The sequence below is a fragment of the Galendromus occidentalis genome, unplaced genomic scaffold, assembly GCF_000255335.2.
Source record: "Galendromus occidentalis unplaced genomic scaffold, Mocc_1.1 scf7180000076574, whole genome shotgun sequence".
Lineage (NCBI taxonomy): Eukaryota > Metazoa > Arthropoda > Arachnida > Mesostigmata > Phytoseiidae > Galendromus > Galendromus occidentalis.
Genome location: NW_003804563.1, coordinates 417,358 through 430,507, shown reverse-complemented (window position 1 = coordinate 430,507; position 13,150 = coordinate 417,358). Strand labels below are relative to the sequence as shown.

General features: G+C 51.0%; 2 protein-coding genes across 2 annotated transcripts; one reads left to right on the top strand and one right to left on the bottom strand.

The window, feature by feature from the left end:
* Positions 1–5,723: 5,723 nt before the first annotated feature.
* On the top strand, positions 5,724–7,547 carry LOC100908154 (uncharacterized). Its single transcript, XM_018642169.2, has 2 exons — positions 5,724–6,279; positions 6,427–7,547. Exons 1-2 carry the CDS (start codon positions 5,814–5,816, stop codon positions 7,545–7,547), a joined length of 1,587 nt encoding a protein of 528 aa, XP_018497685.1. The 5' UTR covers positions 5,724–5,813.
* A 182-nt stretch (positions 7,548–7,729) lies between these two features.
* On the bottom strand, positions 7,730–12,383 carry LOC100908015 (general transcription factor 3C polypeptide 3). The gene is made up of 17 exons (XM_003739633.1): positions 12,238–12,383; positions 12,029–12,140; positions 11,790–11,946; positions 11,569–11,699; positions 11,296–11,497; positions 10,737–11,062; positions 10,483–10,575; positions 10,164–10,400; positions 9,840–10,019; positions 9,476–9,641; positions 9,224–9,382; positions 9,014–9,069; positions 8,766–8,933; positions 8,556–8,653; positions 8,231–8,442; positions 7,962–8,119; positions 7,730–7,864 (listed from the first exon to the last, which is right to left on the bottom strand). The coding sequence occupies exons 1-17, from the start codon at positions 12,381–12,383 to the stop codon at positions 7,730–7,732; spliced, it is 2,736 nt and encodes a 911-aa protein (XP_003739681.1).
* Positions 12,384–13,150: the final 767 nt, after the last annotated feature.

The window sequence follows — 13,150 nt, the reverse complement described above, 5'->3', positions numbered from 1 at the left end:
TGTTTGCCGTATGGCGGCGGGAATCGTCAGAACCTTCACAATGATCTCGAAGTGATAATGATTGGCGATAAGATCTCCCCCCATGTTTCGTATGCTTTCGCACTACGGCTTCTGACCGGGATGTATCGAGACCCTTCTCATCAAACGAGCCCGAATTTCCGGTCGAGGAGCTCATCGAAAAAATCGAGACTCTGCACAATTGGCCGAGATTCGACCAAAATTATTACGAGCGAAATGGAACACATATCAGGTTGTAACAAAGCCCGGGTTCCCCCGGAATCCTTTCCCGCGTCCGTGATCGCGCTGAAAGGCTTAGCTCCCGCGAGAAGACAGGCAATCACATGAATTACGCGGATGTACGTGGAACCGAGCTGGAACAGGCATTCATGTATGAGGACATTGACGGACGCTCGACCGACTGATGCCTGACTGTCGAGGAACTGTCTACAGTTTTGGTATGTCCTGATATGCTAGCTGCGACGACACACTCCCGAGTCTCTTTGGCCGCCGACCAAATCCCCCGACACCAAACCTGTAATTACGGGGTCCCCTCAAGCAACCAGAGAGGGGAAAGACGAACGAACTGACGAATGATGCGGACGCACAGACCGAATAACAGACACACAGAGACAGACGACAGATTCACAGACGGACAAACACGGCCCGATGGATTGGAGCGATGCCTGTGAACTGTGTACCGAATACATCGTTCAATTGAAATCGAAAAAGAAATCCCCATTCCTGCGGATAGGTGGTCGGCCGCTCTTCGGACGGGCGGACGGGACCGTACAGCGAAGCCTTCGCATAATTCCAAATTTCTCCAACAGCGTCTGAGCTGCGACCGGACCGGTGTTCTTAGATTCATGTTTGGTGCGGGAGCAGCGGCCACGCTTGGTGGTAATCGAAACCAAATATGAAACGTGACTACGTTTTTTTTCTTGCACCGAGCCGTATAGAGGATATGCAGCGACAATCTGAGGAACAATGCCGATTCTTTTGAAACTTTTTCATCGAACACAATCTACATGGAATCGTGAGCCGAGCAGAAGCGTCTCGATAGTGATGATGTCATTACGCGAATTGATCGGAATTCTTGAGCTCGGATCGTAGTTTTTGCCGAGAATCTCAATCGTAATTCTACACATTCCCCTTTCACGAGCATTTCGCGACCACTGCATGCATCACGAGGTGCGAGGACATCCGTCATATCTCGCGCTTCCCGAAATGACTCATTATCCTGGAACATTCTAATCGTGATGCTCATAGCAATGTATGTAGAAGAGACGCGGAAAAATATTTCTCGCCCTTGAGATCTTGCTAAAAGAGGTCTTCCATCAGAAAGATCTCTCTGATCTCCACCGCTTTCATTGCAACAGGATCCGGGAAGTTCTTGCGCCGTGTTCTGGTAACGAGATCCAGTCAATTATTGCATGCTGAAACTCTTCAAGCATTCGCCTCGAGAGGATGGCGTTCCGACGGGGATGACAGCGTTGCTTTCTGCAGGATTTCAACAGGATTCCCTCAGGTTTTCCATAAAGGAGAGCTGATTGATTCTTTCTTCGAATGTCCGAGGAAGAAACCCGGTCTCAAGAGTCGGGCCGTGGTGGCTGTGGCGTGATGCTAAGAGGGTTTCCTATCTGCGGCGAAGGTCGCCCTCGCTCGCCTTCGAGAGACGCCTCTCGAGAACCTAATCTCTAATGATATCTCCTGTCATTTACGATCCTTCTCCTGATTTTCCACCGTAAGAGATACGACCGCATGTTTCACTTGAGGGACAACGGGAGGCGCTCTCGACTCGTTCCGTCTCTAGTCGTTCTCCCCAATTCTCATCAATGACTCTCTCCTCGGTACAATCGAGTCCCTCAACGAGATCGATAAATAGTCAAGGTGCTCATCTGACAATATTCTTGCTTCGTCCCCGAGCCATTCAAAGGAGCGCGCTCCCACCGCAGATATTCACTTCAACACGGGAGCCTCTCGCCAGAGCTCCCCGTGCGGATCTACCCAGAACCACTGGATCCATGAATGACACCCTGGTCGATATTAGATCTATGTCCGCAGCGTAGTCAAGCACGGAACCGCTTTATTTTACCCCATTCGGAAGGACAAGACGAACCACTGACACCGTACAAGGATAGCGGTGTCGGATACGGAACAACGCTCGATCTGACTGATCCGCTAAGCACAACAATATCGGGAACGCTGTGGGTAGACTCTCAAAACCCAACCCATGAACCGGACTTCCGGGTTTGTTGGACAAGATTTCGACAGGGGTCGAGAGTGGAATAAAACAGTCTCCTGGTACGGCTCCTATGGCGCGCATGAATTCGAGGAATCAAACTGATTCCCGGCATCCTCCGGCAGAGCACAGCCGCGAGCGCCCGGATCCGAGGGGAGGTCTAAATGGCTAATCAGCCAAACTCTTTGAATGTACGTTCTGGTTAGTATAACGAAAGTTGAACGCTTATCAGGCTGCTCAGGACACTAAGAAAGTCCTCCGGACGGATTCCTGAACCGCTGATCACCGACGTCGTTGCTCAGAAGACCCGGCTGGACGGAAGGGGACAGGAATAAACCAGGCAAGTAACTGAGACTTGACGATGGTCTCTTGCTCATTGTTTTCCCTTGAATCTTCCTTTGTAGATTTTTCTGTATAATTCGGGCCGGCTTCCTCATCGATCGTTTCGAGGATGATGTCGATGGTAGTGCTCTTCCTGATGAGGGTGTCATACACGAGCTCAGTCCCGGTGAGTCTACACCGCTCTTGATCGGTTTCAGACGCGCTCCGAACAAGACCGTGGTGGCGATCGAAGCAGGACTCGTGACGGTTCCTTCTCCTCGCGTATCAGATGTACGGACAGTCCTCAACGAGTGGCTGGTACCGTGAGTAGCTTGAATCGCGTCCGGAACTGACGTGTTCGTCACAATCTTCCGATCTTCTTTGTGAAAGTTTTCCCCGACATACATGGCGGAAGTCTCCCGGTGGGTGTTGACTCGCTGTCTGACTTCGACGCTGGACGTTGTCATGACTTGATTAGCGAGCGATATACGCTTATTCGGGACCTCGATTTGCCCTTCTCCGCTTCGAATCGAACTCCTATAATGGAGACTGCCGCGAGTTTCTTGGATCGATCGCTTGGACACAACTGCTCCTTCCGTGCCGCGAATTAGGTCTCTCCGGACGCTCCCGACGTGCTCCACCGCCGCTGATTGACAACCCTTCTCAACCGAAAGGGCAAGCAGCGGCGGCGGTTTTTTTGCGATTTCTTGAGCATAAGCGCTATTCGAAATCGAGAGCTTCGCTGCGAAGCTACCACAAGTTGCGTCGATCGACCTGAGCGTCACTTGGGCCACTGACAGAGATTGATGAACTTCGACCACATTCTTCACACTGAATCGAGAGTGGAACGAAACCGTGGTTCCGAACGCAGCGGATTGGACTGGAAGTCCAGGCGGGTTTTCCGCGATTGGAGACCAAGTTCTCGGCCCCGGAGAGCCCAGAGTCGCCGTGCAGGATCCCGAATAAGGGGACACGGGAACAGCAGGGACCACGAGCGGGGCAACCGTGGATTGACTCGCGGCAACGATTTTCTTCGCAGGTAGAACAGGAATTCCATGACGAGCTTCGATACGGTCTCCGACTGAGGGAACCGTGGAACATGACTCCCGTGACGTGTCTGACTCCTTGTTTGCTTCTTCTTTCTTGGGTTGCTTCGCAGGAACCGGAACCGGAGGACGCGACGGGGATTTTCGCCTCCGAGAGCTCGAGAGCTGAGTAAGGATCGTTTCCGGTGAAGCATGACACGTAGACGGGACGTAACGGGAGGTGGAGGAAGTGCGCGCAGATCTCAATTCTTCCTCGGAGCTGTCCGAGAAGAGTGTACTCGGAGTCGGGGGAGACGGAGCCTTGGGTCCGATAGAATCCACAACCGGTTCCTTCTCGGTGTTTGGGGCGGGTGATCGGCGTGTCCGTTGGATGGAATCGGGAGCCGCGGTGGAATTTTTCCTAGCGCGAATCTTCTTGCTTCCTCCTGTTCCATTCTCGAATATCGAGCCTCGGATCACATGATCCGGCACGCTCAGATCCGGGCTATCTGGCGGCAATCTCGAGGAATATTCTTCAGGTGGAAACGTTTTTCTCGGAGCGATTCGAGTCATCTCTTGACTTTCCGTCGTGCTTCCGTTCGAGCCTTCTTGATCAGACCAGTCGGGGATCGATGTCCTGGAAGCGGGGCGAGAACTTCGTTCTGTAGCGGACAGATTTGTCTCCGAAGAGCCTGATCGGTGTGCGCTGTCGCCTCTGATTTTCGCTCTCCACTGTTCCTCTTCGGAGGCCGTACATTGGGTTTCGCGCGCTAGTCTCTGAGTGCTTTGAGAGTATTGAGGTGTACAATCCTCTAAACTCGGGGGGCTTCTGCTGATTCGTCTCTCTTTAGACTGCCGCCGTAATTCTGGTCCTTCGTCTGGACTCCCGGGTTGGCTTTTGTGATTCGCATCGACCGCAGAAGTGGGGCTGGGATCCTCGTACAGCTTCCAGATTACACCGCCTGGGCGCGAGAAATCGGATTTCAATCATTCGGATATACTGACTACGTAGATGGGAACGGATAGGACGGAGGTATGATGTCAATGAAAGGGCCGACTAGTCGACGATACACATATTCACCCGTTGTCTTGTCCAGATGGATGAGTCTCTTCAGGAAGTACGAGGTCTTCGGATCCAGTGGAGGCCGCGTCATTCGAGGCCGAGTCCCCAAACGGATCTGTTCTCGTTTCAATTCAATGGCCTCTTGAAGTTTCTCTCGAACCCATCGTTCTCGATCACGCCGAGTAGGCCGTCGATTCGATCCTTGGTATTGCATCCAATTCATCTCCTCACCTACCTGCGGCACAGCCCTCGAGATAGCTGGAACAATTTCCACACGGCTTCAACACTGGACTTCTCACGCGTGCGAAGACGATCCTTTGAAGAGACGACTCATCGTCAAGCATCTTGGGGAGACTATCGCTGCTCCTCTTTTCGCACATTGGCATCGCACCTGCGCAAGACATCGAACATGTGTCTCATGATGACGAGCTGCGCTTCACTTGATTCCATGCAGCTTCTAAATCCGTCCGCGAGCAGCAGAAATTATCGGACGGAAATGTAATCAGTACCTAATCATATTCGCTGTCCAAACAACGTCGAGCCCTCTCTTCTCTACTCCGTGAATTTTCGAAATGCCGGCGAGGGTTTCCGATCCACATCCATCGAGCATTCAGGTTTGAAGAGTGTGACCCCATCAAGCTCTAACCAGAAAGGGATTTCAGATATCATCATGAGCACACCGAGTGCAGCTTGGACCATGCTCTGTTCGCAGTACGGGAATGAATGGCTTCTCCGGAGCCCGGGGCCCGGCACGCTCCTCTTCTACGACTTCAGCCATCAGGAGACCGGTGCTCTTGTGGAATAGTCCGCTCGACTTCTTGACCCCGACCGAGCGATGCATGCTGAGTGCTCTGAGTCTGGATAGATGATTGGGCTCCGTGGAAAGGAGACCGACGGCCATTCCCCTCCTGTGTCTATGCTCACACGGATAAACCCTCCGCGCAGTCTCAAATTCCAATCTGGCGAACCGGTGCGGAAATCACCTTCAGGATTTGAATTTTGGCGGGTTGGTCAAGGAGCTCTCTCCACCTCACTCTGCAAACCACTGTCCCTCTCCCTCGGAAGCTTTTGCCGCGCCGGTATTTTCATTCGATCTCCTGAGCACGCGGACAGAATTTTCCGCGCTTAGAGGAGAGCTCCGGTTCGCCAATGAATCAAGAGCCGGATGGCGTACACGGCTAAGGCGAGGAAAGTGTCAAAGTCGAAAATGGAGGTGTCGGAGCTCGCACCTCGGCGTGATGAGCGACTCCGAATTGTGGTTCCGTGGAGTAGTTCAGACGAGTGGATGGAAATCCGGCAGAAGATTCTGGATAACTCTCAAGAGAGCATGGGATTAGCGCTGTCCCGACTGAGGATCTGGCAACTCAGGTGCGAAGCGAAGAAGTGTCCAGCGTTCGTCGAGGCCACGATCCATCTTCTGAGAGCTCTCGTCGCAGACCGCGAGAATGCTGACACTTCAGAAGTTCTGTCGATCTACGGCGAGGCGATAAACAAGTTTGTGCAGATTATACTGGAACGCGCGAGTAAAACCGGGGAGAACCTTCAGAACCAGAACAAGAACATGGCTGAGAGTCTCCAGATACCGCAGTGGATCGTTGATGTGCGAAACGATGCGATCCATCACTTCCGAGGTGAGCCACGTCCGAAGTCAAGCGAAATCCAATTGAATTCCAGTATTTCTCGGAATACATTCCTTCATCGGTTTCCTCCACGACCCATCGGGTCTGAACCCCAGCCGCGAGCTGAATAATGACCGAGACAGCATCTTCGTTTTCCAGGTAGCCTTCCTTTATATCGAACCACGGCCAACACTCTGTTCGATTGGTTGAAACAGAACTACTGGGCCGAGGAGAAGCGAGAATCCGCCGCGAGCGAAACGCAGAACGTGGCGGTCACCGACGGTCTTTTCCAGGAATATATTCAGCTGGCCCTGAACGCTAAATCGGCGACCGAAAGGAGCCTCGCTGAAGCCGCTCTGTCGAACTTGAGAGCAACTCTAAGCGCCTCGAGAATCCAGTCATTCATTTCGCACCTCGTAGAGCTGGAGGCGTTGACCAGTGTCGAAAAAAGTCGTTCGACGCATGAGATCCCCTCGAACTACAAGAGCGCCTATTTGCCTATTTTCGCTCTCCTAGAAGACAATCTGACAACACTTTTCACGAGCGTGCTCAAGACCTTATCTCTCCCCGTTGTCGTTTGCTCTGAAGTTGAGGTCGATAAATCCATGCAGACTGTGGTGCAATGGATCTCGTGGCTCTCGTCGGGAACTGCGGTCTGGAAAGGTAAAGACCTCGCCACGCGTCTGAACCTGAAGAAAATCCTGCAGGTGGCGGCAACCGTTGTGTCGCAGTCGACCCCGAGCCTCCTGGAGATCTGTATCGAAAAAATGGATCCACCGTTGAGCGAAGAGAAGGCAGACTTCGTTCGGAAACTATTCGTGGCTTTCTCGGGAGAACGCGCGAGAACTTGCGGCGCTGTGAATGGCTTCGAGAAAATGACCGTCTGCACCGTGGAGCACGTCGTTGCTGAGAGAGCTAATCGGGAAAAACTGAATAAACAACGATTGCCGTCTACGCCAAGGGTGGACTGGTCGGTTGTACCGCTCGGTTTTCTCCCGGAGAGCGCAGCCGTTGGCGATCTGTATTTAGACGTGAACATAAAAGAGGATTTCGTGCCGCTCGATGTGGAAACCGAAGACGAGGCTGTTCTCAAGTACGAGCGCAAATTCCTGGAGGAAAAGAGTCAGAATCAAGAGATTAAACCTTTCAATGAAGACGTATACGAGGCCCAAAGGAACGCTCTGGCGGTCGAGCCATTCAAATTATGGAAAATCCCCAATACCCAGATGATGGTCGACGATGAGCGAGATTATGACGCTTACGGTGTATCACAGTTGTGAAACGGAGCTCATCGGCGGAACTGAACGCTGTGTATTTTGTAAAATGCTTCCCTGAGTAATATAGTCCTGATGATATGGATGAAATTGTACGGTCTCGGTGTTTTTCTTATTCAATCCCCATCGATGCCTCCCTCCTGTGCGGTGAATCTCAAGTCGTCAACCGGGGGATATTTATTGAACATTCATATCACCATGTATTTATGAACGTAGTATCTCGCAAGGTGAACGTTTCCGGCGTGTTGATAGATCCTAGAAATATTGTAGGCGATTTCCATGCGTAAGTCGAGCATGCCATCCTCGGAAGGAACGGGTTCGGACTGGAAAAGAAAAGCAATCTCGCATCCTCTCCGATTTTCCCCTCGAGCAATACGCGTGGAGATGGAGAGAAAAGTCCGGAATCTCATCGATGAGTACCTCCAACGCTTTCTTATAGAAGTGCAGAGCTATATTGAGGAGCCCGCTCTGATGCGCGAACCGACCGACATTGTAGAAAGTCTCCTGACAGTCCCCACGCACTTGTGCGTACTTTTTGCAGAACGTCACCGCGTGGCATAAGAGGCTATATCGATTGACTGGAAGTGGGGACAGAGTACATTTAAATTCTCGATGGGAGTGTCATATATTCGGTACGTCGGAGTCACGAAATACGGTGCATTGAGACGTCAATCCCGAAGGAAGCTTACCACAAAACTTCTGTAAAGCCAATTGAAGATACGCGATACAAATGGAGAGATTTATGAGGGGAATTATATCCGACGGACAATCCTCTCGTTCCAACAAGAAGAAGTATTCGGCCAAGGCGTGCCTATACGATCCCAAGGTCAGGGCGTTGTGACCGTTCAACAAGCAAAGAACCACCGAATCCGGCTTTGCTCTGAGCAAACGCAGAACGAATCTACGGGGTGGAAGACGGAATCAGAGGAGAACGAGAGTCTACCGCTGACCTCCCGGGAGATTATTATCTTTGTTGTCGGCTCAAGGAGTATAGTATATCTCTCCCTCACTCACTTATTGTGTCTCACGAGTAGACTGCGGTTGATGAAAATTCCAAAGAAATTCCAGAGTCGTACGCATGATGGGTAGGTGCGACAAAGGAGACGAAAAGCCTGCAACGTCAAAAGGCGCATGACATGTCTAGAAAGTTCTTCCTCTGAGCAAATGCGGAGCGGTCATGAGATGGCGCAGATTCATGCGATTCCTCGTCGATGCCGTCCTTACTTGATAAGAAACTTCATCAAGATTCAGCTTCATCGCACCCACGAGCGTGTAGAGGTGGAACGTGTGGCTATCGTGCAGAGTATCGTGCAGGCACCAGATCAGAGCTGCTCGACAGCAGATGTCCAGATACAGATCCATTCTATTTGCTTTCAAGAGATATCTCAGAGCCTGAGAGAAAAGAGATTATGATTTATGACCGATTCGATAAGAAGATGGAAAGCCTCGATTTTTGGCAGCGGCTTACGCACTTCGCGGATGTGACCGTGGAATTCGATCCGGTTGGGTCTGTAGTTGGGGAAGTCGACTGGGAAGTGTACGGGCTATTTATTTATCCATTGCATTTTATTTAGCTCATTTTGCCCTGACGAGAATAGCTCCTGAATATTTCCCCTTTCAATGCAGGGATACTTAGGTGTGCTGTGCCTAGTGTTGCGTATTCGGCTCTCGCCATCACTCACTCGGCAATCCTCTCTTGGCCAGCTCGTTCTTTATGAACTCGATCCGCCCTTTCATTTGCGCCCACTCAGACAACATCGGGATCTTCAAGTCTTCGGGGAGATGTACCGTGGCGGCGCTCAATAACAGGAACAGTGTATTGCAAAATTCTTCCATGTCGCCTGTAATATCGCAAGTCGATTTGTAAGCTCGAGCTAAGCAGAATCGGAGGTAAGTGACTGGGCTAATCGGATTGCGGGGGGAATTGAGCCTACTTTTCTCCTGAGCGAGCTCGAAACGTTTCTTCAAGAGCTTGAGATCGTTATTTCCTTTCAAAACTTCAATGGCGTCCGCTTTCGAGCCGGACTTCTCCAAGAACGACGAGAACATCAATCTGGCATCTATATGGTCGGGAGCCATCTCGAGCACTTTCCTGTACGCCTTGAGCATGACATACCTATATTAGATATCATGATCGACGTGCAAATCCATCCGCACGAATACGATCAAATTGAGGCACAATAATTACCGTCCTCTCGATGCTGGTTAGCAAAAGCACACAATCAATCAAATTATCGGAATCGTATCCCAAATTTAATGGGGACAACTCGCTGTACTCATCAACACCTAAGCAGATACCTTAATGCATTGGCTTTCCTCGTCGGGGAAGTTCTGCAAGTTCTGCGCTAAAAGCCACCACACGCCCGCAATATTGAATTTTTCTGTTTTTAGCAGGAGCTCGCAAAGCTCGCGAGAGCGGGAAGTTGCACCATTCTGGAGGAAAGCCTCGGCAACATCGAAAACGAGATCTCCTGTTGCCTGAAATTCGAAGTTTTCGATGAACTCCCGAACAATCACGAGTTCAGAATGAATCCGAGGCTCGAAATATTTAGCTCGAACGAGGGGAATAAGCTCTTTTTGGCAGAGGACAGTGAAGGTGTGAGGCAGTTCGAAGGTCCTTACATCGAGGCCTCCTTTTATGATGGGTTCGACTGAGTCCAAAACTAGATGGACCCCACCGAGGTGAGCAACGCAAACAATACATTTGGAAAGAATGTCCAGCGGGAGGTTGACCATTTTCAGTGATTTCGCATCTCTGAGATCCCAATGTTCTGCGTCCGGGTCGAGCCTAGGTTCAACCTCTATACCGCAATGCGATATGAGCACCTTCAAGGCTTTCGTAAAGAGCTCGGCTTCGATCTGGAAAAAATACAGTATGAAATTTCTGCACCGGACCCGCTCTGCGCGACGGTCGGGGTCCGTTTTCAATCCGGGGTTTTACCTGGATTTCGAGGAGCATGTGAACGTCTTCCGAAGATATAGCGTCGGGGAAACGTCGGAAAGCCAGTTCGAGAACTTCCGCGCCTTTCGTTGGCTGAGCACAAGAATGGATCATAAAAATTTCAGAAATTAAGGAATGTTGTCAATGTTCCATTGGACGAATCATGAGAATAGAAGGAATGCAGATATGAACCAATATCTCAAATGACCGACGATTTTTTTAAGCACAGCGGGACACCACATCGAGCCACGCACCTTTCCGTATTTGTACTGTATTTGAGCGATTGTTCTCGATAATTGAATACACATCTGGGCCTGATTCTCAGCGAATCGAGGGATGACGGAGGTGCCGTAGCGGAAACAGTCCCTATGGTTACCCAACTCGCTTGCCAATGTCACGATTTCCAGGTAGAATTCTGCGTTCTCCGGCTCGGCCTTCACGGCTCGCTTGAAACATAGGAGAGCTTGTTCGCGGTTGCCCAGATCGAGACTCCATGATGCCAAGCGATGCCATTCCTGAGCATCATTCGGTCGTAGATAAACTCCAATCATGGAGACCTGCAATGCTTTCAGGTCGTCCCCTGCAAAGATAAGTAGAAAGGATTCCTTAACAGATCCGGAATCATTCGATTTCGCGAGTGATTCCGCTTTCGATCGATGCTTCCTTTTCGTCCGAGAAGGCACGAAAGTTTATCACAGCATGATACATCTGCAACAGGAAAGTTTCCTCTCCCGAATTCGTCAGCTCCCCATGAGAATGAAGCACATCTGTCGATGGCCTACAACGTTATCTTGCGTCAAGGTTGCACTGTACCTTGCTGCATGAAGATAGTTCCCAGGGTTTTATAGGCGTCAGCTGCGTCAGGGGCGATACGGATCACCTCCATACATTTTTCTATAGCTTCATCAAGACGGCCGGCTGCGAGATGAAGCGATGCTTGACCTAATGAGCCTTGAAGATCTCGAGGGAGCTTCTTGAAACGACGAATCTTCGGTGCCTTGGAAGACTCGGCTCGCTGAAATGAGTCACATTGGAGAGTTCGGTACATGAGGAAAAGGTGGAGTGATGAACGAGAATGAGACCTACGGCATGCTCGTGAACTTCCTTTGGAGACTCTCCAACATCTTCCCGGGAATCTACTTCGTCTTCGGAATCATCACCGTCGGCTTCGCCTTTTACGTCCATTTTTTCAGCAAAATCACTGAAGCTGATGTTGCCTGGAATCCGAATGAGGAGCGTGTGGATGAGTGGGATGGAAATACGAAGCTCAGGAACGCGCCTGGCTCGAGGCGGCCGTGAGAGCTTACCTTCGAGGAAGCTCTTGGTTATCTCGTAGGCGTCGTGAGGCATCGAAGGGCCGATTGAGTCTCCATCAGATTGCGCCGATGACGCTTGTTCCCGCTTCATTTTGCGTAGTTGTCTAGGATCGGCGACGTAGTCCTCGTCTCGATCATCGTCGAAGCCCTGTATAGACAATGACAAAGGCTAGTCGGAGCGCTTATCGATGCTGAAAACTTCGGGAATGATTCCCTTCTCCCGAACCCACCTCACTCTCAGAAGAGGTCAGAAGACCGACGAAGTCTTCGTGTAAGGTCTTCGACCGGGTTTGTCGCCTGCTGCGTTCGGAAGTTAGAGCTCCGGGCAGCTCCTGCATCACTCTGAAACGAAAGCTAATTGTAACTCACCCTGAATCACCGATGATCTCAGGGGCCCGGGATCAGGCCTAACGAATACTGTTGTCACCGGAATATTCACCTGCTGATGGCTTCGGCTTCTCCCGCCACTTCGAGAGACACTTCGCTGTCAGCTTCCTCGTCATCCTCATCGGCACCTTCTCTGAGTTCTTGGAGGCGCGGATCGGAGACGTTGCCGAAAAGATTCTTGAAGGGATCGTCTTCCATTGCACTTGAAAATCGATTCGATGGAAATCCTGATCTTGATCAAAACCGCTCGGCGGGTCATGTGAGGGGATTCAGAGAACTGAGACCGATAGAAATGAATTCCATCTTCGAGTAGGTCTCAAGGATCCCTCTCTGTTCTCGATGTATCGGTAGTCTCGCTCGCTGTGGGGCCTGGAGCACTTTATCGAACTCTTTCGGTTTCACGACGAAGCATCGGTCCAGTCGGCAATTTCATTTCCAGCGATTTTCCGAGCTTCGGAACTTCTGGTTCACTCAATCGAATTTTCCTGCAGCCCTCACCGCGCAGCTGTTCGAACGCTTGTTTGTTTGGCTGTCGTAGCAGACAGCTCAGGTTCAGGTGAAAAGATATTGAGCTTCGCGCGCTTCAAAATTCTCCCCCCATTGACTTATGCTTCTAACGGGCCGAGCTTTGCGGTCGATATCTGAGAATCGGAATCGCGTCTGACTGCATCGAGATCCGAATGCGCCGCTTTTCGATTCACTAGAACCTGCTGGTAGCGGGGGTCGCTGTTGCTCGTTGATGTGTATTCTGATTCTAGACGCTCGAACACACAATGAAGCGAGCTCTGAGATGAAGTATAATGATGATGAATTGGGGAAGCCGAAATGCGAAAATACTTGTTATCCTCAAGCGATGCTCATGAGGTTTATGCGGGTGGCCCCTCCGTTCCCCGCAATCACAGGCTTCACGGTCGGAGTGAGACCACGGAGGCTCGATTCAGTGGTCGAGATTGCGGATGAGGGAG

What these genes read in the sequence shown, in the direction of transcription:
- LOC100908015 (XM_003739633.1), bottom strand. Translation starts at nt 12,383, where the DNA reads ATGGAAGACGATCCCTTCAAGAATCTTTTCGGCAACGTCTCCGATCCG. An exon ending in TTGATGAAGTTTCTTATCAA is followed by an intron (nt 8,654 to 8,765) that starts GTAAGGACGGCA and finishes TTGACGTTGCAG; the next exon opens with GCTTTTCGTCTCCTTTGTCG. An exon ending in CTACTCGTGAGACACAATAA is followed by an intron (nt 8,443 to 8,555) that starts GTGAGTGAGGGA and finishes TCCACCCCGTAG; the next exon opens with ATTCGTTCTGCGTTTGCTCA.
- LOC100908154 (XM_018642169.2), top strand. Translation starts at nt 5,814, where the DNA reads ATGGCGTACACGGCTAAGGCGAGGAAAGTGTCAAAGTCGAAAATGGAG. An exon ending in TGCGATCCATCACTTCCGAG is followed by an intron (nt 6,280 to 6,426) that starts GTGAGCCACGTC and finishes TTCGTTTTCCAG; the next exon opens with GTAGCCTTCCTTTATATCGA.